At 38.5% G+C, this 26,779-nt stretch overlaps 1 protein-coding gene across 1 annotated transcript in view; it reads left to right on the top strand.

The window, feature by feature from the left end:
* EFCAB6 (EF-hand calcium binding domain 6) overlaps positions 1 to 26,779 on the top strand; it is a 125,826-nt gene that overhangs the window by 64,587 nt on the left and 34,460 nt on the right. Inside the window, exons 16-22 of the mRNA XM_089524971.1 lie at positions 3,201 to 3,372; positions 6,596 to 6,710; positions 10,238 to 10,353; positions 11,643 to 11,878; positions 15,830 to 15,926; positions 17,373 to 17,491; positions 23,665 to 23,853. Coding sequence (XP_089381097.1) covers positions 3,201 to 3,372; positions 6,596 to 6,710; positions 10,238 to 10,353; positions 11,643 to 11,878; positions 15,830 to 15,926; positions 17,373 to 17,491; positions 23,665 to 23,853 — 1,044 coding nt within the window. The remainder of the gene's footprint in view (positions 1 to 3,200; positions 3,373 to 6,595; positions 6,711 to 10,237; positions 10,354 to 11,642; positions 11,879 to 15,829; positions 15,927 to 17,372; positions 17,492 to 23,664; positions 23,854 to 26,779) is intronic.

Here is a 26,779-nt window from a genome sequence, read left to right on the forward strand (position 1 = left end):
TTTCTTGATGTAATCCAGTGAAATTTTAGAATCACACAGCATCTTTTATCCCTTCTGTTTTTACCTGCAGCATCTGAAATTAAGTTTTTTTATTTAGCTATTGTGACACAAACATTCATGAAGTTATCTTTTCTGAATTCCTCTAACCTCTTTTAAAGCAATCTTAGGGTCAGTCTAGATGATATGCTTAGCATGTTTTTAGAATATATACTCCAACATTGGTGAAAGATGTATTTTTTTTTTGGCCATAGTATGTTATTTTTCTTGCCTATATATTTTGTATTTCTCATGCTTTGCTTGTGATTGGTATTAGAAGGTAAACTTTGTAAAAGGGAATATATATTTTTCTTAACCTCTATTTTAACCCAGAGCCATAAGCCATCAGGATATTATGTAGTAATTATCTTTATAAGTTGGTGGTGCTTTGTGTGCAGAAGTACTTCACTTTCTTGGGTCTACTGGCAAGCAGTTCCATTGAATGACTCCCAAATTCTGGGGCTGCAAAACACAAGACAAGTGAGTTGTAAGGGATGGCTTTGGTCAGTGTGGATACTAGGCCACTCTCATTTAGAGAGTGGGATCAGATTCTACTTTGATCACTACATTGTCCCCTGGTGTGTTATTTTTCTTTTCCCTGTAGTGAATAACAGCTACTAACTTATGTGGGAGAAAGTAAAGTGGTAAGCTTAGGGAAATCAGTATGACAAGGGTTAAGCATGTTTCTTATGCCTGCTAAGGTTAGTAAATGAACATTAAGCCTACTCCTATCTGTATATCACTCATTTGAGATTCTGTTTCTCATTCATACTACAGTGTTGGGAAGTGACATGATTTTGTTGATCTACAAAAAGGTTTCACATCATTTGTCAATGTACAGTTATTAAATGAATGCTGGTCAGACTGTTTTCCCTTGGGGAGCAAATATACAGCTCGTTATCTGAAGCTCACTAACCTCACAAACAAGTTGTGAACAGCAAACATTTATCAGCATCAGCGTCGACATCAGAGCTTGGAGCATTAGATTTGGAAATTAATTTGATAATGTTAAATGCTAGAAATTGGTTATTTAATTACTATAAAGCTAATGATTGAAATCAATTAACTGGTTGCATTACTGTTGGTTAACTCCCTGCTTGAAGCATCTGTTCTCAGACATGCCATAGGATGTCCAGAGAATGGCATGAAGGTTGTCAGTTTTGACCCTAGAGACACATTTCATTATTGGCTTCCCACATTCACCCTGGTTCACCCCACATAACATTATATAAGACTGTATATTATGCAATAGAAACCTGTCCAGAATGGCATCAGTAGATGAGAGGTACTGAAGAAAGTCACAATATACCTCCCAAATATTCTCAAAATACTTTCCTTCCTTCCATTCTTTGTTTCTTCTTAAGCTCTGACTGACACTCCAGAAAATTCATTCTCTCTTCCTCCTTGCACCTCTTGTTCTCTTTCTTTCTCCATCCCATGTGCTCCAGACTAGCCAGAATAACCACAAAGCATTGTGATTTCCTCCAATCCTTGTATTACTTCTCCTCAGGCAGCCAACCTATGCCTTCTGTTTCCAGAAAATTATCAGTGTGGTTTATACATATATTCTGTGGATAGTGTTCTTACTATAGTTTAGTTCAGGACTGGAGAAAATCCAATTATGTGCCATATATGGCTCTCAGACCATTTTTGTGGCCCTCTATAAAGCTCCTAAACTCTCCAAGAAACAACAAGGAGCACCAATGAATTTGAGTGTGTGTGATTTTTTGGCTGAACAGCTTAATACCTAAATTTCAGCATCAACCTACCGTAGAAGCTGGCTGGAGTTTAGAGGATGTTCATGATGATGTTATCTCTCCTGCCCTGCCATGTATTACTTTCCTGTTATCTTCCCACTGCTTTCTTCTCTCCTCTCTTTTTGCACTTTTGTGTCCCGGGAAAGTCCCAGGAATTACTTCATTCAGTTTTCCCTATAGTAGGAAGGTGATCCTCAGTGGTCAGAATGGAATGACAGGGTGGAAAGAGGCAAAAAGATGATAAGACAGTAAGGGAGGAGGGGAAAGAGAAAATATCATTGTGGAAGATCCTGCAAGCCCCAGCTAGCTCTGGTAGTGGCTTTATTCCTTTCTGATTCTCAGTGCTGCAGTAAGAAAACAGACAAAACCTGCATGACTGGGGAGCGGGCTCCTTCCTTGCATCCCTTCTTTCCAACAAAAATGAAATGGGTTGTTGGACCATGTTGAAATTATTACAGAAGGTATGAGAAATGTCTGGGGAGAGGAGAAGTAGAAGAGTGGGCTTATTTTGATCTCCCCCTGTAGCAAGTTATTTTATTCAAGATTGCTTTAATTATTTAAATCATACAGAAGGAATAAAGATAAAGCATAAAGAAATAAAAATGTTATTTCATAGCTTTTTCTTAGATTTTTACCCCCCCCCAAAAAAAAAAGAAAAGAAAAAGTAGCAAATCAACATATATGTAGCTTTTGATTGCTTGAGCAATTTGGAAAGTGGTCCTTACCTGCAGTTGCCTATCCCTACCTTAGTCACTACATTGTTCTAGACTGAGCTGCATCTGGGATGAATTGCATGTTTTATGTTTGTTCTGTTGTTTTTTTAGTTACTCAGTAAAGTTCATGTCTAGTTTTTTTTTAAGTTGTGTAGTCCCTTCTACACCACTTGCAAATAAGCTACCCAACATAGCCCAATCCAGCATTTATATGCAAAGAGAACTCTGTGCATAAATAAATCTTTGCTAGCTTTCAAAGGTCATCCTGTTCATTTTGGTACAGGCTCCAATTCCATGTGTGCATTTCTCAGTCATGCAGGCTCCTTTGCCTCTGCTGAACTAAATGGGACTCTTGGTGGATATCTGTAGTTTTGTGAGAGTCTAGATGAGATTATGATAATATTCAATTTAAGTGAGTCCTAATAGAGTCCCTACAATCTCCAGGATTCTCTTGTCACACAGTCACTTTAATAGTTGCCTCTACATTACTTCTCTTTTTGAATTGATCATGTGGCCCTTGAAATCTGAAGAGCTGGTAATTATAGCTTTATAAACAACTGTCATTTCACACAAAGCTTGTAAATGTGCGTATGCTGTCTATAATTGCAACAGTACAGATCATTAATGCTTAATCAAATATTTTATAGTACCATATTTAAGATGTCTCTCTTCATTGCCCATCTTCCATTTTTAGAATGAAACAGATTGAAGACCATGCCTACAAATACACCAAGAATAGAACTGTTGATGAAGTAATTGAAAGGCTGAGGGACGGTATCCTGCAACAGGAAACCAGCCTTAGAGATGCTTTTCTTGTCTACAACAAGCAAGCTAGTGGGAAATTGAGTAAAATTGATTTCCGAAAGGTTAATTTAATTTAATCTGCATTTTCTTTTTGTGCTGGGTGGGAGTGAATTGAAGCGGATTGAATGCAAATTGAAGTGAATTGCTTTGTGCTGGGATTTTCTGATATCTTTTTAGATTATTATTTGCAGAGTTTGGAAGAAAAAACTTTTCAAGACAGCAGCCAGCATGGTATATGTATTGTTAGCACAGTCACTGGCCATACTAGTGGGGGAAGGGGCTTTGAAAAAAGTAACTTTTCTTACTTCTGGGCATCTGCCTATGCTGCTTGATGTTGCCATAACAAGACATGGAACTTTTTGTGAACAGAGTGAGCATAACAAAAAAAACTTTATATTTCAGTGTTGCTTAACTGTTCTGCCACACATATTATTTTTGACATAGAATCACTTTGTTTAGTGTTATCTATCAAAGAGCCATCTCTCTCACCTTGTAGTTGAAGCCTGCATGACTTCTAACCAACATGGTTGCGGCCCACCAGCCCTGTATTGTATCCTGTTGGGGTTTTGTCAAACTTTGTAGGCAACAATGGGCTTGTTGAAGGCAGTACCATGTCCAGGATCCTTTGGAACTTCCCTGTGCAACTTTAGGCAGTGTCTTTTGAGAAATACAAGTTCTAATCCCTTTTGGCACATGGATTCAGTTGACTTGCATGATGGCTGCTTGGCTGTTTGTAAAGATAGATGGCAGTGGAGATTATCTGAGTGCAGATTCAAAGAAGAAGAAAAACTAGAGAGTAAGATGGCGTTCTGTAACTTGATCCTTTCAGTAAGGCTCACATCTTCCAGATTCACTTTGTTCTAAGAAGCAGCTAAACTCAATTAAGTTACTATAGTCTAATGACAATATTTTGTAGGTGATAACAGCTATGTAGACTTGTAGTATTGTACAAACTAGTCTAATATAAAAAAAAGTCTTGCTTCATTTACACTTTGAGCCTTTCTGCATGATGAGACAAAGCCTGGCCAACATCGTCTTGGCTGTGCTTCTGTCTATTGTTAGGCTGCTTAAATACCATTTGCAGTCACACCTTTGCCTTCCAAGTGGGAAGCTGAAGCTGTGCCATGGTTTTGATGTACAAATTGAGCCTTTGCATAGGCTCCATAGCAATCCCATTTAAGTCCCACTGGCTCTTGATCTGAACAGCACACCATTGATTATCACAGATTATTGTTGTATACTAATAGCCAGATTGAACAGTTTCCTGTAGGCATGAAGCAACAAGATAAATAAGCCTTACCCGTGAATTTTAGCATCAGCCCCATGCATGCAGTTCCAGTATCTCTGCTGATATTGGGGAAAGCCACTTGTATGGAAGCTCTACCCTACTGTACATGGAACCAGAGCTGTTCACGCCAAATAATATTGTAGTAAGATAGAGCTTATTCTTTATTGTATTTATGTGACAATGGCTTTCTTTGTATGTCATACTCTTGTATTTCTAGAATTAAGCATTCAATCTGATAGCAAAAGCCTGTACTAAAGCACAAAGCTGCTAATCTCTTTTCAAAAGCTTTTAAAATCTACTGAAAAGAGTGATAATTTGCTAATTAGAGCATTCTCACTTTTTTTTTTACATTTTTACACCATTCAGACATGCAACGCTTCTTTTTTCTTTTAATCTCCAAAGCAAAGTAAGCAAAATAGAATAGAATAATCAGCAGTGAAGCAATTACAAGAGGGCTAAAAAAACTATGCAGTACAAGTATAAAATAATATGTCTAAATTCAAAATGTAGGAATAATTTATGATGCTTAAAGTGGCAGAGGAATGTCTAAACAAGGTCATAAGCTTGAAACGAATAACATAGTGGCTTCCACCTATAAGTAATTTCAAATAAATGTAACAGTTATGCTGCTGTCATTGATTCTACAGTTTCATCTTATGGGTGGAGGATGTGATAAACATCAGACATTTCCTGGTTTTCTCTAGTTTAACTCTTGTTTAAATCCTGTTTGCCCCTAGTGTAATAAAGCAGTTAGACATCATTGCCTTGATCTTGAGACATAAATACATTGTGCTTTATCCAGTGAGCATGCAGCATCTAAATCCGATTTGATAGTGGGAGTGCTACACATCCATGCATAATATGAAGATTGGGCTGAATGAGGAAGAACTAACTGAATTTTAATCCAGACAAGATAGAAGTAGTCCTGCTCGCATCAGAAAACAGGGATTCAACCTATGGTAGACAGGATAATATGCCCTCTAAAACCTCAAATTCACAGTTTGGGAGTACTGTGTAGTTTGGTTATTCTACAGGCCAGGGCTACCTAGGCATAGTTTTCTGATACTTTGCCTGGGAAAGGTCCTCTCCCCCCTAACTTGCATTTATAATTATAAAAATACAGTGGACCCTCCATGTTTGCTGGGGTCAGGGACACAGGACTCCAGTGAAAGTGGAAAAATTGCAAATAAAAACAAAATACTATTTTTTTAACCTGAAACAACACCTCTTTAGGAATCTCTAAGTCCTCCAACTCAACTCTGTGGTCAACATCTGCTAACATTTGACCACAGAATTGTGTTGGAGGATTTACAAATGCCTAGAAAAATGTTCTCTCTAGGAATCTCCAGGTCCTCCAGCACTATTTCTAGTGAAAGTTGGGCAGAGTCACGCTGGAGGACCTAGAGATTCCTATAGAGAAGATATTAATCAAATTCACAAATAATCAAAGCCATAAAAATCAAATACGCAAATGTGGAGGGCCAACTGTATTAAAATGGAAAAGGAACAAGAGAATAAACCTGTGGGCAAGATGCATGATAATTAGATGTTTATATAGTTAAAGCTATATGTGTGCCTATTCCTGGCCATGGTGATGCATGCCTCAGTTGCATCCAGTTTGGATTACTGTAACATACTGTATGTGGGGCTGCCTTCCAAGGGTATAAAGAAACTTTGGCTGCTACAAAATGCTTCAGGGCCTTTGGAAACCGACCCTGTTTGTAAGAAGGGGCTCTTAACTGGTGGGCTACTCTAATTTCTTCTGTTAATTTATTTTCAAATTCTGCTTCACATTTTTAATTCTTTTACTCATTTCATATTTTAATAGCGTTTCTTCAGTTTTGTGGGACATTGTCTTTTGGCCCATTTTTGGGAGAAAGGTGGGATACAAATCCAATAAATGAAACAAAACTTTCTTGTTGAAAGCATTGATACTTAAAAACTGATTGGATTATGTCTAGCATTTAAATAAACATTATATTTTATCTCACTGGCAGCTATTGGAAGATATTGGGATGCCAGTGGATGATGACCAGTTTAATCTACTTAATGAGAAACTAGGATTTCCAATTGGAGGACTGAGTTACCTTGATTTTGTGGCAATGTTTGAAGGTAACTGGATATTTCTTAGTACCATAACTATATTAATTGGCTCCTTAAGTGTGGCTTCTAAGGTATGTGTTTTGCAGACTGAATTGTAGGTTTCATTACAATTCTACAAAAATCTGAGCCCAAGTATGGGCATACCATAAACTATGTAATTGAAGTATCACAGTTGTGACTAAATGAAATAACATCTTTTGTCTGACAATTAGATTATAGACAAGAGTTGTTACCATTCACAATCCCAGCCCTGACACATTAGGTGACACCTCAGGGCCACTGCAGGAGGGAAGCTAATCGGTATATGTGGCTTCTTAATTCACAGGCCTGCACTGCTACTAATCTATTCCTTTAGAAGTCAAGAGAAAAACCCACATTCTTGTTCATATGACAGGATGGAAAAATTAAGGACCTTGTGCATATGTTATCATGTCCAAACATATACAACAGAGAGAAAAGGCCTCTCTCTTCAGTGAGAGGCTGCTTGGATGAGAATTCCTCCTCCTTCATTAGGCTTCAGCTGACCTAAATGGGTCAGAATTTATATATAGAAAAGGATAACTTTCAGTGATGGTTCCTGCTGTGCTTGTTATCAACGTTTCAAAACAACAAACATGGAATGGCGATAATAAAGCAGAAGGGTGAGAAAGATAAGCAAAGCTCAGTGGTCTGGGATTCTAACCAGGCTGGAGCAAACTCTAAATGTTTGTTTCTCGTGTGCTGGCTGGTTGGCACAATGACACAAACTGAGTGCAGGCAGAGACTGAACATAGAAACTGCAGTCTGGAAGAGCTTCAGTGGGTTTTCTCTGGAATTATTTTCGTAGGCTTTCCTTGCCCAGGAACCAACAGAACTATCATTAAGAACAACAGCATCTTGCATTTCCAGCTAAGTTATTTTCAGAAAAAAACCAGAAATATAAAGATAAAGGGGTTCCTATAGTTGGTGGCTATTAGTGACCACAACATAGTAGCTGGAAGGAAGGACACTCAAGGAAGGACAAATGGCTGGGAGGGAGCCATTTGCGTTGTTTGAAGACAATATTTTTCCCATGGGAAGAATCTTAAGGGAACTGAATTGCCAGACTGCAAAGAGATTTTGTAGCACCTTTAAGATGAACTGTGCAAAAGAAGGTGTACCACCAGCTTTTGTAGACTTGGTCTACTTCCTCAGATGCATGGCCAAGTCTATGAAAATTTATGCTACAACTTTTTTTTCACACAGTTAGTCTCAAAGATGCTAAAAGATCCCTTTGTATACTGATATTCCAGACTAACACAGCTATGCTTTTGGATTGCCAGAGGTATGGCTGATGAATTGTTCCATTAATGCCCTGTAGCTATCCTGTCTTGCACTACAGTTGTTTTGTAACTGAGAAAGGACGGTATGGAAGAGTACTTTCATCTGAGCCTGGTAATGCCGCCTGGCAGTCAGGTAGGGGAGTGGGGGAAGAGCCCCCAAGAGGGATCTTGTGGTACAATAAACTTACCCCCCTTGCCCCCAGTTGTGCTATTTTAATTGGTATTGATTGGATGCCTCAGTGAAGAACAGGGAATGACACATAACAGCCTAACATCACTCAGACAGAGACATGAGCAATGGATGCAAACTGCAGGAAAAGAGATTCCACCTCAACATTAGGAGGAACTTCCTGACAGTAAGGGCTGTTCAACAGTGGAACACAGTTCTTCAGATTGTAGTGAAGTCTCCCTCCTTGGAGGTCTTCAAACGGGGGCTGGATGGCCATCTGTCAAGGATGCTTTGATCTGGATTTCCTGCATGGCAGGGGGTTGGACTGGATGGCCCTTGCGGTCTCTTCCAACTCTATGATTCTATGATTCTTCTGTAAAAAAAGAACAGTAACTTAACTAAATAACATTAAGAAAGCCAGTATCTTCTCTAGGTTACTTCATGCCTAGTATGGTTACATTAACAACAACTGCAGGCTTTTAAATACTCTGTACCTTGCTCTTCCACTCTCAGTAGGAATACTAAGCAGACCTGTCTAGTCTAACTGAATCATGGTTCCCTTGGGACTAGCTGAACTGAACTCCCTCTGCTGTCAGAGTCCTTATCTGATCTTAACTGAAATTCTGGAGCTTATCGCTCAGCATTTTAAACCGGCTCCAACCTCCTGGGCTAGAATTGGGACACGGAATGGAGGTGGGGATTATTGCACACTAAATCGCCACTGAACCGCCAGCCGCCATCAGCTTGGGTCCTAGCTGTGCTCTGCTAGCACTTTTTAGAAGTCTGAAAGCTTTCTGATTTCCAAAAAGTGCTGGCGGAGCTCGGCTGGCACCAGGGCTGATGGTGGCCGGTGGTTTGGTGGTGATTTAGTGTGTGATAATCTCTGCCTCATCATGCACCCAGCTCCAGCCCTGGAGGCTGGAGCTGGTTTAAAATGCTGAGCGCCAAGCTCCTCTCCCTCTCTCTAAGCTCCCCCCACTCTCTCTCCAGCCCTCTCCTCAGACACACACACTGGTTTTATATATTCCAATTACCCCAGAGCTCCCCTTCAGTCTTCCTGAACTGTGATTAGCTGCCAGGAAGCTATGTATCCTTAGCAGCTCTGTCACACTGATCAATATCCTTCTTGAATTATGGTGCTCAGAACTGGAATCAGTATTCCAGGTGAGACCTGACCCAAGCTGCATAGAGTGATACCATCATTTACCTCGATCCAGATACTAGACCCCTGTTGATGCCTCTTCGAATCGCTCTAGACTGCTCTACTCTAATAGTTGAAAACATTCCCTGAGTAGGAAGCAGGGCTCAGCTTTCCCCCCAAAAGTGTTATCCTGTGGTTATAAAACAGGAACCTCATTTGTAGAGTGCTTCTTTTTCTCACCATGTTCCTTTCTCAGAATGGGAGGAGACACTTATATTCCATGGATTTTTATTTAAATTATATTGGTAAAACTGGAAAACAAAATCTTAGGAATTGCAAATCAAGGATGTAATATTTGATAATCATATGCGTCTCTTAACAAATTTATCTCCATCTTTGTATTGTTACCTGACCCCATAACATTGCAGGATTGCAGAGATTTCTGCCAAATAATTACATATACCACAAAGAATTTACATAATCGAGCCATTCCCTTTAAAACTCCCTTTCTCTCTTTACTTGTATTGAAACTATGTATGTTAGCAATGATCAAACATTTGCATTGCCTAACACTTCAAGATCATACCAGGTGTTGATCTGGTTCTAAGGTTTATGAAGATGTTTTTATAAAATCAATAAATTACTGATTCCTTTATTGATGCATTTGTACTTTACATTTGTATCTCATGCTTCCTTCAAGGAGCTCATGACAGTGTTCTCCTCACCCCAGTTGTATCCACAAAACAGCCCTGCAAGGTAGCTTGAAAGAGAAGGCCCAAAATCACCTAGTGATATTCATAGCTGGATCTCCTTGGTCCTAGTCCAGCACTCTAACTACTATAGCATACTGATTCCAGTGTCAGTTGTTTAGATCTGCTTTGGGCAAAAGTAGGTAATTGACGTTTTATCCCAATAACTATTTCAGATTCCAGACTTGGTGGACAAGGTCCGAATCGCCGAGTCAATATCAACAAGTGTCGCTTCTTGTCTGCTGAAGAATGCCTCAGCCAATATAGTGACAAGCTTGCAGAAGAATATGGGGTAATGATTTCCTGTGGTAATACTCTTGATCAACATCATAACTGATTATTTTGTGATAACAGTATCTTCAAACATTTTTCTACAAACTTTCTTCATTTGCAGTTACTGTAAACTATAAGAGTTTCCTCTGCAGAGGTTTCTAGTGATGTCTTGGCTTTCAGCTTTCCTAGATCTTCCAGGAAGGAGAAGGCTCCAGATTATCAAATCTACAGCAGTAATTCTGTGTCAAAGAGACGAATTTGTCCCACCTTTTAAATTTTACAGGGTTTATCATGGAAAAGAAGCAAAGAAGATCAGCAATGTGAGATGCACTGTTGAAGATGTTAAAGCTTGGCTTGCAGCAATGAGATTCCTGTCAAGGTGCTACCACTGTAGATTTGATTTGCTGGCACTCCCTCCTTTCTGAGACTTCAGGGAAAGTTGATGGGCAAGTCAGTACTTCAGACATGTTCAGCTTACTACAACTGTAGGGACAGTCTTGAGAAGGAGCCCTCAGTATTTATACAAGAAGGGCCAAGCTGCTTGCCACATGGGCAAGGTTAACAGTTCAACCGGCCTCTTAACATTCTGATGATATTGCTGACCAAGGGCATAAGCGATAAAGCTTATCAAACTACCAGTTAAACGTGTTCTGAAAAGTTGTTTTGAAGGAATGTGAGACTCCAGAAATGTTTATCTTTAAAGTCATGTTGGTTATGTGAAAATGAGGGCCAGCTAACCTGACTTTCAACTGACTTGATATATTATTTATGATGTGCTCAAATCAAGGAAATTACTAGCAACCAATTGGATCAGTGAATGCAGCCTAAAATAGAATATCTGTTTCATAAAGGATCCCTAAAATATAAGACCAAAACACCCTGCAGAAATAATACAGTTCAAGACTGCTTTACCTGCCCTGGCTCAGTGCTAGGGAATCCAGGGAATTGTAGTTTACTGTGGTAACAGAGCTCTCTGACAGAGTAAGGCTCAGTGTCCCACTAAATGAAAGTTCCCAGAATTCCCTAGCATTGAGCCAATGCAGTTAAAGCAGTCTCAAACTGGATTATTTCTTCAATGTGTTTTGGACCATAGTTGTACAAGCTAGTTTTGAAGATCTTTCAGGAATCCATCCTATGTGATCTGTTTCCTACATAGCCTTAAATTTACCATATATGTGAATTATCTGGAATAAAATATATGTTAGACATACTTTGAGCTATATAGTTAGTTTAACGCTATAGTTAACGATATGTCTGAAATGAAAACAAAAAAGGTCAAGTGTTAACAGAAAAAATATTCCCTGTTAGGATCCATACATTGCCTTCCGTAAAATAGATCTGAACAATGATGGCGTTGTAACCATGCTTGATTTCCGACGCCTCCTGGATAGCTTTATGATCAGCATGACAGATGAGGAATATGGACGTCTACTTAGTCTCCTGGGAATGAATGTGACCTCTACATTAAACTATCCAGAATTCCTTCAGTTGTTCCAAGCACATTCAACAAAAGAGATGCGCCCATGGCTGACTCCGTCTTACAAGTAAGAATGGCAGCAATCTCATAGATTTAGTTAGATTTACATTATTGTTATATTAGCTTTTAGCCAATTAATGCGGGATGCAAACTACATAGAAAAAGATAATTGAGGAAATATGATGATATTATATAGTGCTGGGGAAAAATGATTTCTAAAAATGAGTCTGCTCCAGATACATTTCTTACCAGGGTAGAAAGACAGTGAATTAACCAATACCAAACTTTGTGCCTTCCAGATCTTGTTGATTTCAACTCCTATTAACCCCAAACATCATAAATAATGGTGAGGAATGGGAATTATAGTCGAAAACATTTGAAGAGCTCCAAATTTGGAGGCACAATTGTTAATAGATTCAAAGCTGTTTCAGATGTGATGATAAATAGGTGAACAGAAAGTAGCCTGGACTTGTAGTTACTGTTTGCTCTGCTTCTCTTTGCCATACAAAATTAGTCTTATATATTTCACCTAGTAAAGAGATATTAACTTACACGCCTCCCACTGTGAGACTTGTGCAGATTATAAGATGTGATGAAAAAGAACTATTAAGATCTTCACGGGACAGCTTTCTCTTGTTCCTGACACCTTCAGGAACTCACTTGGTGAGGACACAAGAGATACTTCTCACTGGGTGCTCCCACCATCTGGAACTGCTTTCCATGAGAGTCTAGGCTGGCCCCTCTTTGCTTTGCCTTTGCTGGCAGGCAAAACCATTTTTGTTTAAGCAGGCTTTTAATATGCAACTCTGCTTGGAAAGCTTTTTTAAAATTGTGGCCTGTATTTTATTTATTAACTTTTATATGTTTCAAAATAATTCTATACTGTTTTAATTCTGATTATTTCAATTGTTTTAAAAGGTGCATTGGTAGGTTTTAATTTATTTCCTTCTGTAAGCCACTTTGGGTCTACTCTGGGAGAAAGGCGACAAACAAACAAACAAACAATCAGTGAATGAATGAACACTTCATCAATTCTGCATCCTGTTCACTCTTCCTGTTCAGTCTTTCAAATTAAGCAAAATAAGCTGCTGTGTGAGCTGTGATGCATTTTTATGTTACATTTGATATATGAAAACTTTTGATCAAGAATTTGAAACATCCTTGGTGCAGCTTTAGTTATGAAGCATTCTCATCTATTATTGTGCTGGGTGGTTAACTCCCCTTTGAAATGACAAGTGAGGAGGAAATATGAGGCTCAGTAAGAAAGGTATGTTTCTGCAGCAGCAGGAGAAGCTTTATCTGCCCCAATTTTCTGTTCTCTTCAGCTGTTAAAGACACAGTATGTCAAGTCCTGCTTTTAGTCTGAGAAACCTGTTCTATCCCACCCCTCTACAGATGAATACTCTTACCTGTGTGATAGAGAACTGGCAGCATAGTGTATTTTAAAGACACCATAGAAGGAAAGGCTATGTTCATTGAAAGCAGTGGATCCTCCTGTGGGAAGTACAAGAGCTGTGTTCATTTATGCCATTTCCCTATCGCACTTGCAGAACAAAAGACACACACAAACAAAAGATGCCAGGATATATTTTAGTCATTAGGTTTTCTACACAAATTGGCATGTCTAAACACAGGCCACTTTGAGTGCACCTATATTCAAATTTTAGGTTATTGCATTCAAATCTGTACATGTTTTGGGTCGTGGACATCTAGTGGACCACATAATTCCTGTCAAACAACTTGTTAAGGTACTTTGCTACATACCCCTTCTTTCTGAGGATGGGCTCATGGGTATGTGAGATAAGGGAGCACCTGTGCTCAGGAACATCCTCAAGAGACTAGATGTGAAAGGGATCTAGGAGTTCAAGTAGACCACAACTTGAACATGTGTCAACATTGCGATGCAGCAGCTAAAAAGGCCAATGTGATTTTAGGCTGCATCAATAAAAGTATAGTGTCTAGATCAAGGGAAGTAATAGTGCTACTTTATTGTGCTCCGGTCAGATCCCACCTGGAATACTGTGTCTAGTTCTGGGCTTCACAATTAAAAAAGAATGTTGAGAAACTAGAGCGTGTCCAAAGGAGGGCGACTAAAATGGGTCTGGAAACCATGACCTATGAGGAACGATTTAGGGAGCTGGGGATGTTTAACCTGGGGAAGAGAAGGTTGAGAAGTGATATGATAGCCCTGTTAAAATATTTGAAGGGATGTCATATTGAGGAGGTAGCAAGCTGCTCCAGAGACTAGATAAGTAAAATAAATAATTTAAGAACCACTCCATGCAATAAACACCAGGAATGGAGAACTTGTGACACTACAGTTATTGGACCATAATTCCCCTAATCCTTGCTGCTGGGTCTGACGGAACATGGAGTCCAGCAGCATTTATTCTATTTCATTCATTCATTCCATTTCATTTATACTTAGATAGCCTGAGATTCCCCACCTCAGATAAAGAGAATGAAATGACAGTTGGAGGTGGCTGAATCTGGGATTTTGCCACTTCAGATTCTCGCACATAAGAAATGCCTTCTTGCCGTAAAAGTAGCAAGCCAAGGAGAGAGACTGACCTGTAAGAATAAATCCAACCAAACCTAGTTAGACTTCTTAATAACACGCACAGATTAGTTTTTCCTTGTGCGTTAATTTACTAATAAGAAGTAGGCTTATTGGTTATTTATTTGAAGGGAACAGTCAGTGTATGACTCCCTTCACCCTCCATTTGGAACCTGAAATGATAAAACCCATATTTCTTTCATCTTACTTCACCTTGCCATTCTGTATATTGTATGCAATGGCTTTTGATCCCACTGAAACTGACAGTACTTCCATTTGTCTCATCTTTGTGCCGTTTCATTGCTCTTAATGCAGCTATGTGGCATGTGCTATCACATGCCTCATTTTGGGGGGTTTATTGGTATTGTTGCTAAATAAAAAACATTGGAAGGTTGTAATCACAGCTAAAAGAATGTGGAAATGGAGACAGAAAAGGGGTGCTTAACCCTTTCTTTTCAGGACAGTTCTTCACAGCTGGACAATATTCCCCCTCTATATCTTCATAAAGCGCGGTGAAGGTTTTGTATGCATGGAAGGGGACAAAACAAACCTCTCTGGTTTTCTCCTTATTTGTCATGTCTATTTTGTGAAAGTCCAAAGTGTTTATTAGCTGTGTACATGTAGCCTCCTTTTGCGCAATGAGAATCTTGGGAAAGGTTTAAACTATGCACCAGTTTAAATGTACAGCATGTTGCTAAAATGGATGTGGGAACTGTGTAACTTTGCAGAGGTACAACTACAGCTCCCAATATTCTGCACTATTAGCTATGGTGGCTAGGACTAATGGGAACTAACATTTGAAGGACAACATGACTACTGTATCACCAAAGAGCTTTAAAAATAGATCTTTATTCATTTGTTCATTCACCAGGTGAGTGCTGGTCTGGACCTCTGCAGACTTACCTTAAAGAAAAAAGAAAAAGAAGCATTTGGTGACATGCTGTAAATTTTACGCTACATGTTTTAAGTGAACTTGCCTGAAGAGGGTTTAATGTTTACTGGATTTCACCCAGTGATAATTTGTTTTCACAACTGAACTCTTGTGTGGCCTGTTTTTAAAAAAATCAGATACAGCTAGTTTAACTTTCCAGTGAAAATTAGTAATAATTTGCCTATGCTGCCTCAGATCTCATAGGCATTTTTCTTTTATGATATTGCTTTGATTTATAAATATTTCCCCCTCAAATTCCAGTTGTAATTAAGCAATTTGACCAATCTGCATGTGCAAATGATAACAGGGATTAACAGAAATTTTAAAGACATCATTCCTAACTTGCAGCTGGAGAAGGATGACAATATTTATAAGGAATTCATTTGTATGCAGATGTTTGTGATAAGTCTTTAAAGCTATCTGTACAACATACATAAAAAAACAAGGAAACAAACAAACTTTGTGGGATATTAATGATCCCATTAAAAGAAGAGCATAGTTAGTTATTATAATAATTCTTTCTTTTTGAGACCCAAACAGATAGTGGCGGATGCAGACCTAGCTTGTGAACAAGCTCATTACTATCTTAGTATCAAAGCACAAAGCAGATGGAATGACCTAGCTATGGTAAGCTCTATGTAGTCTTTAAACAAATACGTTGTCTAAAAAAGATTTCAGAGCTTCATACAATGTTTATCTTTGATGGTGTGTGTGTATAAACCAAGCATTTAGATACAATAAACAAATAGCTCATTAATGATCAAAATGTGTGATAAGTTTTAAAATAATGCATTGCACATCTGATTTGAAGCAACTGAGCTTTTCAGCTATTAAAAATGTAGTAGCAAAGCTTCCTGCTATAGACAAGAAGGCAAATATGTTGTTGGCACTACTGTTGAAACAGCAGGACTATAGTATCTGCTTGGAGCTGTCTAAGGCAGTATTTTGAAACTTCCAAAAGCAGAATTAAATGCAGATGATATACTCAGTCTCTGCTTTCCTGAAAGTATAACTGAGAGTAAGCGTTTTCCATTCACAATTAAGCCCACTTTCACATTTCTGCCTGAATATTCTGGGTGTGCCTCTTGGTTCAAAAGAAGCAAACCCAGAACTGTTTCTCATGTCTCATACTCTGGGTGGCCAGGATCAGCACCATGATTGAGGGGACCCTGAGCAAGCACCTCCCCGGTGAGCCCTTTCCTCCTTTAAAAATGATTTAGGAGGTGTGTCAGCGACCATTCTGGATAGAAAAGAGGATGACACTTGGCTGCAGCTGAATGTCATCCTCTTTTCCTCTGAAAGTTTCTGAGCTCCGATACAGCTCTAGAATTAAACTGAGGGGGAAAGATGGTGGCCAGCTGCAGTTTTGGGGAAGTTCTTTGTTTGAGAGTTTACACACCACATAATCTATAATAAACAATAGTCCCCAAATCTAAATTATGAAACTGCTGTGGCACCTCACATTTCCCCAGTCATGCTGTGGCATGATGGTGCCACAAGTGCAGGTAGCTTTCTCTGAGGTGCTAGTGTGGAATATTATTGGGCTTCTGCATTGGAAGTATTTGAGTAATGTAATGATAATTAGAAGCAAAACAGAATTACTCTATCACTTCTCTTCACCTGACGATTATTGGAAGAAGAGACCAGTCATCTGTGGCTTGGCAGGTTAGGTTCATTGGTACCTTTCATTACTTTGTCTCATATCTGAGTGGTCCCATGTGGTATTCTCATGTGGCACTGTTGCTGTGAGGTCTAACTTGAGCCTTAGATATTGCAATCTTGTCCTGGGTTCTTTTGAAGAGTACATATGGGCCACACTGCAACACTTGAACTGTGCAGCCTGGGCTACTCAAACGATCCTCCGAACTGATATATTTGGCTCAGGTTTTTCCTCAGCCATTGTGTCGGGTGACTGTGAAGTGGCTTATTCTGTCTACAAACCTCCTAGAGGAGGTATGCCCTGCAGGGCTGCAGAGGAATGGGTATGGAGAGAAAGTCCAATTGCACAGGTGGATCTTGACATTTCTTATAAAATGTGCTAGTCTCCGCTATTAAAGACATTTCATCTTTTAGCATTTCCATGAATATGATGGTGAAGGAAATGGCATAATTCTGAAAAAGAATTTGAAAGACGTCCTGTACAGATGTGGCATCCCCATGAACCCAAGAGAATTTGAAAAACTCTGGGCAAGGTAAGATTGTGCTGATAGTTTTCTTCCCCATCCCTTTGCTTTACCTGTGGATTTTAATGCCTGGCACTAAAAAGGGAGTTTCTTTCTTTCTTTCTTTCTTTCTTTCTTTCTTTCTATGAGCTCCTCACTGTCATACTTAATTATAGATGTCAGAGCCTGTTTGATAAAGTGGTATGAGAGTGAAACAGGCCATGTTTACACAATTATTTCTATATTACAAGCCCTACTAATTTCCAAAGATTTCCCATAGTGCTTTGGAAGACTGTGTGTATTTGGATTAACAAAGAATTAGCTGTGGTAATTCAGCCATGCACTGAACTCTGAATATCTTAATCTCATATTTGTTTTATCCAGGCCTGGATCCATCTCATGATCTACCCAGTGCAATGCAATTCACCATATATGTGTCTGGTAACCCTTCAATTTTTGTCATCTCAAAAAACCTACAATTAACAGGTTGAACAGGGTCACAACACATGATTGATGGTTACATTCAGCTTGGTGTATCACAACAATAAGCACAAGACCTAATCTAACAACATAACATACAACTGGATTATAAGAACGAGGAATGGTACGTGAAGAATCTAGAGTTAGTTCACTAAGAGGGACATAGTAAAAAAACTTAAACTTTTAACACAGTAAAACTGTAATAATTTGTGCTTTAAAAATTAAAGTGCATTATATGCAGCAGTAAAAAAAAAAGCATTTCATATCTTAAAAAGAAAAAGGTAAACAGCAAGCACCTGACACACACAAAACCCTTCAGAAATATATATATTATCTTTCAATAAATGTTAGAGTGCTAACTGGTTCAATTTCCACTATATTTATAGTCTTCTTTTCCCATGACTATCCTATCTTTCTATATTTTGTAGGTTTTGCTAAAAAAAAATTAGCTATATGGACATAGAGGTAGATATCTGTAGATATCTGTATAAATGGGAAAAAAGGAAGAACAGAAAGTTCTTCTATATTAGCAGTGAGGCAGCAAATCACAGGCTTGGGGTTCTTTAATTAAACTCCTTCAATAGTCTGTCTGGCAAAGAATCATATTTTTTTGGAAATTGTTGTCTCCCACGCAAAATTTCTGATTAACGACGTTGACGTGCAAAACAGTCCAGGTGGTAAACATTGTCTTTGGCTCTTATCACCATCTCAAAGCAGGGATGAGTTTGCTGCAGGCAGGCAGCACAGTTTTCCATAATGCAAAATAACCTCAGGTATTTTCTAGTTGATGTGTGTGACATCTTAACATAGCTATATGTTGTTGCTGCAATAAACTAATCTTCAAAGCCAGTTAGAACAGTAATCACAATGGGCAGAATTAACTTATCATGGTGTGACAACCTGGGCCACAATCTCTAGCCTGACAGATTTCTGTTGTGTGCCTGCTGCTGGCCAGAAGCAAACATGTGCTTCTGGAGCTGAGACATGCATGTTTTGCCATAATTCTTTTCTCTCCAGCAGTGTATCTCATATCATTCTCTGTCTCCTCAGACCACTGTTCTTGGTTCAAACTATAGAAATCAGAGTTGAGACGCAGAGCTCTGAGGAGATATTTTATTTGTGTATTTACTGAAATCATACCCAGTCCTTGAGCTCCAAGGAATTCCCACACCACCATTTAGAATCACAGTAAAACCTAAAATCTAAAATAAAAATAGTTCTAGAGAAAACCTCAATAAGTTTTTAAAATCAACATTTTAGAGAGCTTTTTCTCAGCTTTAAGATAGTCCCATGAATGCTGCTCTCTAGTTATTTACATGAACTCCAGAATGTGTCAGAAAGTAGTCAGCCAAAAAACATAGAAGTGGTACATAATATCAAAACTGACAAGATACTATATGAGTATTGCCTGTAAAGACCTGACGGACTATAACAGGAAGTTTTTATTTTTGACAGCTGTTGATGAGCACAGATTTCTGACTTACTTCATAAATTCTGTTGAACATAAGAGCTATGTTACTTATATTTAAAGCACATATAAACATACAACCCCACTGATATAATTGTTATAGTGCTTCTTATGCACTAGACATGAAACAATACACATGTAATCTAAGGTATCTAGTGGAAGAAAAATCTGAAAATGGGACATTTCTCCTCCAGAAACAGAAGTCAAGTATATCCACTGAATGGCTAGACTATTTTCATCTTAACTGGGAAGCTGGAATCTCTTTAATATGTAGCCTGAGACACAATAATAACGAGTTAAACAAGTATAAAAAGAAAACATGTATTTTTCTCAACAGAGTAAAGGACACAATACATATGTTCAAAATGTTTAAGAGATTTCCAGAATTGTCAAGATACTGAAATTTTGTATACAAGTAGGCAAAGATGCTCATCGATAGGAGCTCTTAAAATGGGAAATTTTAACAACCAAGTAAAAACCTAGAATAAGCATTACTAGAGGTCAGAATTGATGAAGTTAACAGAGAAATATGACTTGACTGTGGCATTTCCATAGGTAGTCAGGAACAGGTATTATGCAAGCTTGATTTATTTGTATTAGATATAAGGATAGTTGGGATTACTGGATAGATTTTTTAGGTTATCAGAACCAGCTAGAAACATAGTCCAAAAGACTTTGACAATGAAAATGAGAAATCCTTTAAAATGGGAAGTGAACCCCTGAATACTTAAAATAATAGTTAGGATTAAGATTACATTCTGTTTTTAGGTTCATAGGTGAGTATACCTAGCTCTAGTCTGAATTAGTACTGCTGTCTTCATCATATATCTGATGAACTGTAGTCCAAGAAAATGTGTGCCTTAGGATTTACTATGTAAATAAGTTACCTTATGATAGAGGACAGTGAGAAACAACTGTTGTGTCTTTGTGCTGAAGGAGACGGAGAGATTTCAAGAATAAATGTATATTCTTGTAGAATGTAAAGTAAATATATTAGTATTCTGTGTACTATATACCCTTACACACATACACACACATACACACACACATATATCTGTGGTTTAAGACTCAGGTGTATATTGCCTTGGATTCAAAATGTCTTGCCTGCATGGTTTATTTCCTAACAGTGATTCATCACTGAATTATTTTCTACCCCATTGCTTTTCAGTTTCTTTTCTTATTCCTTAAGGATGTTTTGCGACAGCGTGTCTTTAGCATTAAACCATCTGCTACACATGCTCTACTTTAGATATCTGAAAAACAAAATCCAGCTTCCCTTGTGATTAAATGAAGTGGTTGCAAGCAAAATAGAAAAATTTGGAAGTGGAATCTAGTGGAAATTAGATATTTATAGGCAATTAGAGTAGAATAGAATACTGCAGAATAGAATAGGTTATTCTATGTGATGGAAAATACAGCACAGGGTAACAAAAATTACGTCACTGTTTTTGACAAGTGAGATGTAGCCCACAGAAAATTGTCATCTGAGGATATATAGATTATATTTGCCAATGTAGGTAAATGTAACCAGACTCAAGCCTAATTTTTACATATTCAGAAATTGTAATGAAATTCATTATATGTATCATGGGTTCTAAAGCAGGCCTCTTTTACATTCCTTTTCCTCAAGGGGCATTTCCAGACTGCTTTGTTTGCTAAATAACCCCTGCCCTTTGCAGAGGGATTATGGGATACATTGTGTTGCATATGTAGTTTATAAGGGACAGCTGTCAGTGCTAGAATATCTATTTACATCAATATTTTTCACCCACTGTCTCATGGAACAAGCAACACTTGAAGGGATAAATGAAATCATGGACTATAACCCTATGCTCATTGTACTTAGCCATTCTCTTGCACCCAGTGCATTTATTCAGAGCTTGCAAAAGTTGCCTTTGTGAACTTCAGCTCTCAGAATGCCCCAACCAAGTTTTCATTTACTTCTAAGTAAAGATGCGGAGGATCATACTGACAAATCTGGAATTTCTCTTGTATTGCACTTGCAGAAGTAAAGCTTCTAATTCCAGTTGGTTGAGCTGGTGTAGTGGCCCAGAATGCTTAGAAAACCAGGCCCTTTTGCGGCATTCTCCATATGTAGAACCTACAGCCACATAAATCCCACCATCTGATTGCTGCTATGTATTGTAGAATTTATAGTCCAGCACATCTCATGATAGAGAAAGCTTTCCTTACAGCAAGGTATATAATTACCACTGCAATTAGATTTTACTGCCCTTCTTTTTTCCAACTACAGCAAATGCATGCTGTTCACTCACTTTTCAAACTTCATTCTTTAATTTGCTGGCAAAACATCAGGAATAAACTCTTATAGAACATGGCCACATAGCCCCAAAAAATCCAGAAAATACTGTGGATGCTGGCCATGAAAGCCTTCGACTTCACATTTCACATTCATTCTTTAAGTAGGAATAGTATAAAACTTGAAAAATTCTTCATACCATGCCTCTTAAACTGACCTTTAAAAATCACTTTTAAACAAATATTATATGTTGTGACACCAAAGCCTATTATTGATGTTGTTACAACTTGTATTAACAAACTGCATCTCTATTATGCCCTTACTACCAGAAAGGAGAATTTCTTGCATGTAATGGTGTTACTTTTTTGTGTTACTTTTCATCATTGTGCACAAGACATTGGAGATGGTCCAGGGACACGGCCATATTTCACCTATCACTGCACATGAGGTTCTGCACATGGAGAATACAATTTACAGTCCCACCAAACCAGGGGTGGATGGGGGGAGCTGTTACATTAGATGGTATTCAAACTGTACATAACATAACTGAAGACTGGAAAGAGGTTCCAGAATGCAATGAAGCTATGAAATAGCACCAAGGCAAAGAGAGTCATTGAAAAGGTGAGAGTAATTGAACCAAAATAGAAACCTTAGGATCTTTGGAGAATAGAGGTAGGAGGAAGCAGATAAAGACAACAAGTTAGAAACAAGAAGGAAACCATCAGAGAAGAGCCTCCTCTATATTGAGGAGGTGAGCAACTTTGGCAGATCTAGGAGCCTACATTTTGGCCCATGTCTCTCTGGGTCCACATGGACTGTGAAAAATGCAACAGGAGTAAGAGGAAAAGCAGGAGGAGGTTGCTTGCAACTTATTTAAAAGATGAATAATCATTTCTGAAGGCTTCCATGAGAGGCAGTTTGCCCCTTTGTTGCCAGAAAAAGGGACTCAAAGGGGCCACAAAAAGACACCTCCCCAGTGTAGCCCTCAAACTTCATTTTGCTCATCTCCATTCTGTAGGCAGGGAAGTACAAATGCTGAGGGACTGATCCAAAGACAGAGGGACTGAAAAAAGTGAGACATCACAGGAAATGGCCTAAAACTAGGAGCCAGATGAAGCAATGGTTGGTGATAGCAGACCAGTTGCTTGGTTAATGGCTCAGGACAGGTGGACTAATATTTTTGCTGTAGACTGGAAAGTAGCTGGATCTTTCTAGGTACTTCTCAATGTGTAAATTGAATATTTTCCCTTCTAACAAGTGAGGGAGGATCTAATTTAGATATCTGTGTGAGAGACAAACAATAGAAGCAGATTTCTGGGAATGAAGAAGGTAGAGATACTGAGCTGAGACCTTTAAGGAATCTGCAGTGCCTCTTTGAGGAACCAATTTGGGCAACTGGATCTGCTATTTTGTAAAAGTACTACTGAGTGCTTCCGCATACATCCAATATTATTAATGGCTAATAAATTAGGCCATGAGTGTGGGATAGAGGTCATGGGGACATAACATTTTTCCGTGTCAGTTTAGGTACAATTGCATTTGCGCATGCCCTTGCTGAGTAACTGTGAAAAATAATTGTCAAGGCACACATATCAAAAATATCACATCAGCATATAAACTGAGATGATAGTCTCTGCTTGTATGGTCTTGAAAAGTGTCATGCAAATACATGAGCAGCAGACCACTGGGTTTTAGGTAATGGTTGCTGCTTCTGGAAATTAAGTGGATCTTGAGTTCCTTAAGTAAGGCTGTTCCTAAAGTCCACATATAGTTTGCATTAAGAATTCATATGCTTGAGATTAGACTTCTAATTGATATTGTTATTAGGTCTCCTCTGCAAAATCCAGTTTTATTTGATTTTAATGCAGGTTTCCTTCATATTCTTCTATTGAAGTTTAAGGCTGAATATGCTCATAAGACAGTTGTTTACTACACCAGGCTTGCAAAACTTAATGACTGATGATGGAAATTGTGTCTTCTTTGGACCTTTAAAAGGTATGATCTGAATGCAAAGGGTTACCTTACCCATCAAGAATTCCTTCAGAAAATGGGTGTGGATACCACCCTTCCAGACAGCAGCTTCAACAAGCATCTTATGACAGAGAACTATGTGCGGTTTATGGATCATTACAAAAAGGAGGAGAGGAAGCATATTGACATCAATGAGATTATAAATAAGATCAGGTAAGCAAATTGCTTTATAGTTCTTGCTGTGCTTACAAAGTTCAGATAATATAAATGTGTATATGTGTTATATAAAAGTTTCTGAATGGGTTGATTCTTTATACTGAAAATGAGTAGAGGTGCCTCTTTTCCCCATGTGGGATAGAATAATAGAATCATAGAACTGGAACAAAGTACAAGGGCCATTCAGTCCAACACTTTGCTGTGCAGGAAAACCCAATCAAAGAACTCTCCACAGATGGCCACCCAGCCTCTGTTTAAAAAGCTCCAAAGAAGGAGACTCCACCACTCTCTGAGAGAGTGTGTTCTATTGTTGAACATCTCTTACTGTCAGGAAGTTTTTCTTAATGTTGAGGTGGAATCTCTTTTCCTACAGTTTGAATCCATTGCTCTGTGTCCTGGTTTCTGGAGCAGCAGAACACAAACTTGATCCATCCTCAATATGACATCCCTTTAAATATTTAAACATGTCTATCATATCATCTTTTAACCTTCTCCTCTCTAGGCTAACCATACCCAGCTTCTTAAGCCCATCCCTCATAAGGCATGGTTTCCATACCTTTACCATATTGGTCATCCTTCTTTGGATACGTTCCAGTTTGTCAATATACTCCTTCAATTGTAAGGACCAGAACTGGACATAACATTTCAGGTAAAGTCTGACTAAAGCAGAAAAGAATGGCACTGTTACTTCCCTGTATCTAGACACTATATTCGAATTGATGCAGCCTAGAATTGCATTGACTTTTTTAGCTGCAGCATCACACTGCTGATTCACGTCCCTTTCACATGCACTGCTATCAAGCCAGGTGTCACCTATCCTACATGTACCTAAGAGTAGTATCTTACATTTCTTCCTGTTTCGGTAGTTTTGGCCCAGCTCTCTAATCTGTTAAGATCATTTTTGTATTCTGATCATGTCCTCATAGTTTGGTGTCATCTAAAATTTGATAAGCATGCCCTCTATTCCTTTATCCAAGGTGTTTATAAAGATGTCAAATAGCAGTTGGCCTAGGACAGAACTCTGCCCTAGGACTCTTTGGGTTCAGTTAGTCAACAAATTACACATCCACCTAACAGTAGCATTGTGTAGCCCACAATTCACTAGATTGTTCAAAAGAATATTCTGGAAGACCTTGTCAAAGCCCTTACTGAAAGCAAGATATGCTACATCAACAGCATTCCCTTTATCTACCAAGCTTGTAACTCTATCAAAAAAAGAGAGATACGATTAGACTTTTTCCCCCTGAGAAACCAACATTGACTTTTAGTGATCACAGTATTCCTAAGTGCTTACAGAATATTTGTTTAATGATCTGCTCTAGAATCTTTCCTGTTCTTGATATCAGGCTGACTGGGTGGTAATTGTTTGGATCCTCTTTCTTCCTCTTTTCCCCAAAGTGTTTATTAATGTTTATCTGTTTTAATAAGGATCATGAAACAAAACGAAATATTCTTCATTCTCCTATGATAAAGTGTCATACATATCACTGCAGCTAAAGCCCTGACTGTTCATATTGAGTGACATAAATGTTCTTCTATGCTGCACTTTCAATTTCATCTGAAATGATTTGTGAAACATGTCCATTAGCTAACAGTTTAGACACAGTCCAACTGACAAACGGGTCTCAGAAACTTAATATTCAAGAAGGAAGGGGGGATCTGGATGTATAATTTTTCCTTTTGTTTTAACTGAAGAGGAACAAATACCCGAAATTAGAAACATTTGAGCAGTGATTCTCCAGCACTTCAAGAGAAGTACAAAACATTTATGAGTGAAGATTGGATGGCAGTGAATTTTGTTATGTGGTGTGTGTGTGTATTTGTGTGTGTGTGTGTCTTTGGCAGCCTGGCTGAATTCATAGTTTAAAACATATACTTGATGCTCAGTTTTTCTGCCATGATTGGAATAATTACTGCTTGCCAACCATTTATCCATTCGCAGAAATGCCTGAATGTCTAATTTCCCCCCCTAAAAATAAAGATAGAAAGAAAGGTTTTGATTGCCATTTTAAAAAAAAATCTAGAAGGTATACATGGAAGATAGCTTTTCACTGCTGCTGTTGTCAATGTAGCTGTTTGAGCATTTAACACACATCTGAAAGGGATTCCAGACCATTGCTGTTGGTGTTACCATATTGCAGCTTTTAATGGTTATCAGGAATCTAAAGATGTTGTCGAGGACTAAAACCTGAGTAGTAGTTATGATAATATGATACATATAGTCTATCTAAATTGTTTGATTGTGTCAAACATTTCTACGATTGCCCTGCAAGGTACATACCACTATAGGTTGAAGGCAAGAGGCTGACTTGTCTGAGGGCACCTCAGAGGTTCAAGCCTGAGGGCAACATTCCAGCCTACAGCTTTGATTCTTAGCCAGATCGCTACCATCTTGCAATCCAGAAACAGGGCATGAGGCTTTACATCACCCATGGAAGAACAGGAGGGACAGGGTCTCCTCTTCAGCTTCTCTTGAGAGGGAGAAGGAAAAGTCAGATATAGATGCTGGGAAGCAGTGGATAAGAACATCTACAGTTGCCATTTGGCTACTGTACCACCTCACCAGTTTCACCATGTTCTGCTCCCAGGCCTAGCATGACCAGCTGAACACCTTGATTGGTATTTTTATGATTAGTCCCAAATAAAGTAGACCTATTCAATTAATTGTTGAATGGTGGGTTAATATGAAGGTAAATTCAATTAATTTAGTGGATCTACTCTGTTCAGGACTAACTACAGATTTAGGCCATTGAAAGCAAAACATCTATTTCTTTTGTTCAGACCATAGCCTTCATTAACTAAATCATGTATGCACACCTTGGGATCCATCAAACTGTTTTCAAATCACCCAACACCCAGTAGCCTGCTAATGGGATGCAACCCCCACTGCCCCTGCAGCCTGAAGCTATCTGCAAAAATGAGA

The sequence above is a fragment of the Sceloporus occidentalis genome, unplaced genomic scaffold, assembly GCF_023333645.1.
Source record: "Sceloporus occidentalis isolate IW3139 unplaced genomic scaffold, rSceOcc1.0.p SCAF_5, whole genome shotgun sequence".
Lineage (NCBI taxonomy): Eukaryota > Metazoa > Chordata > Lepidosauria > Squamata > Phrynosomatidae > Sceloporus > Sceloporus occidentalis.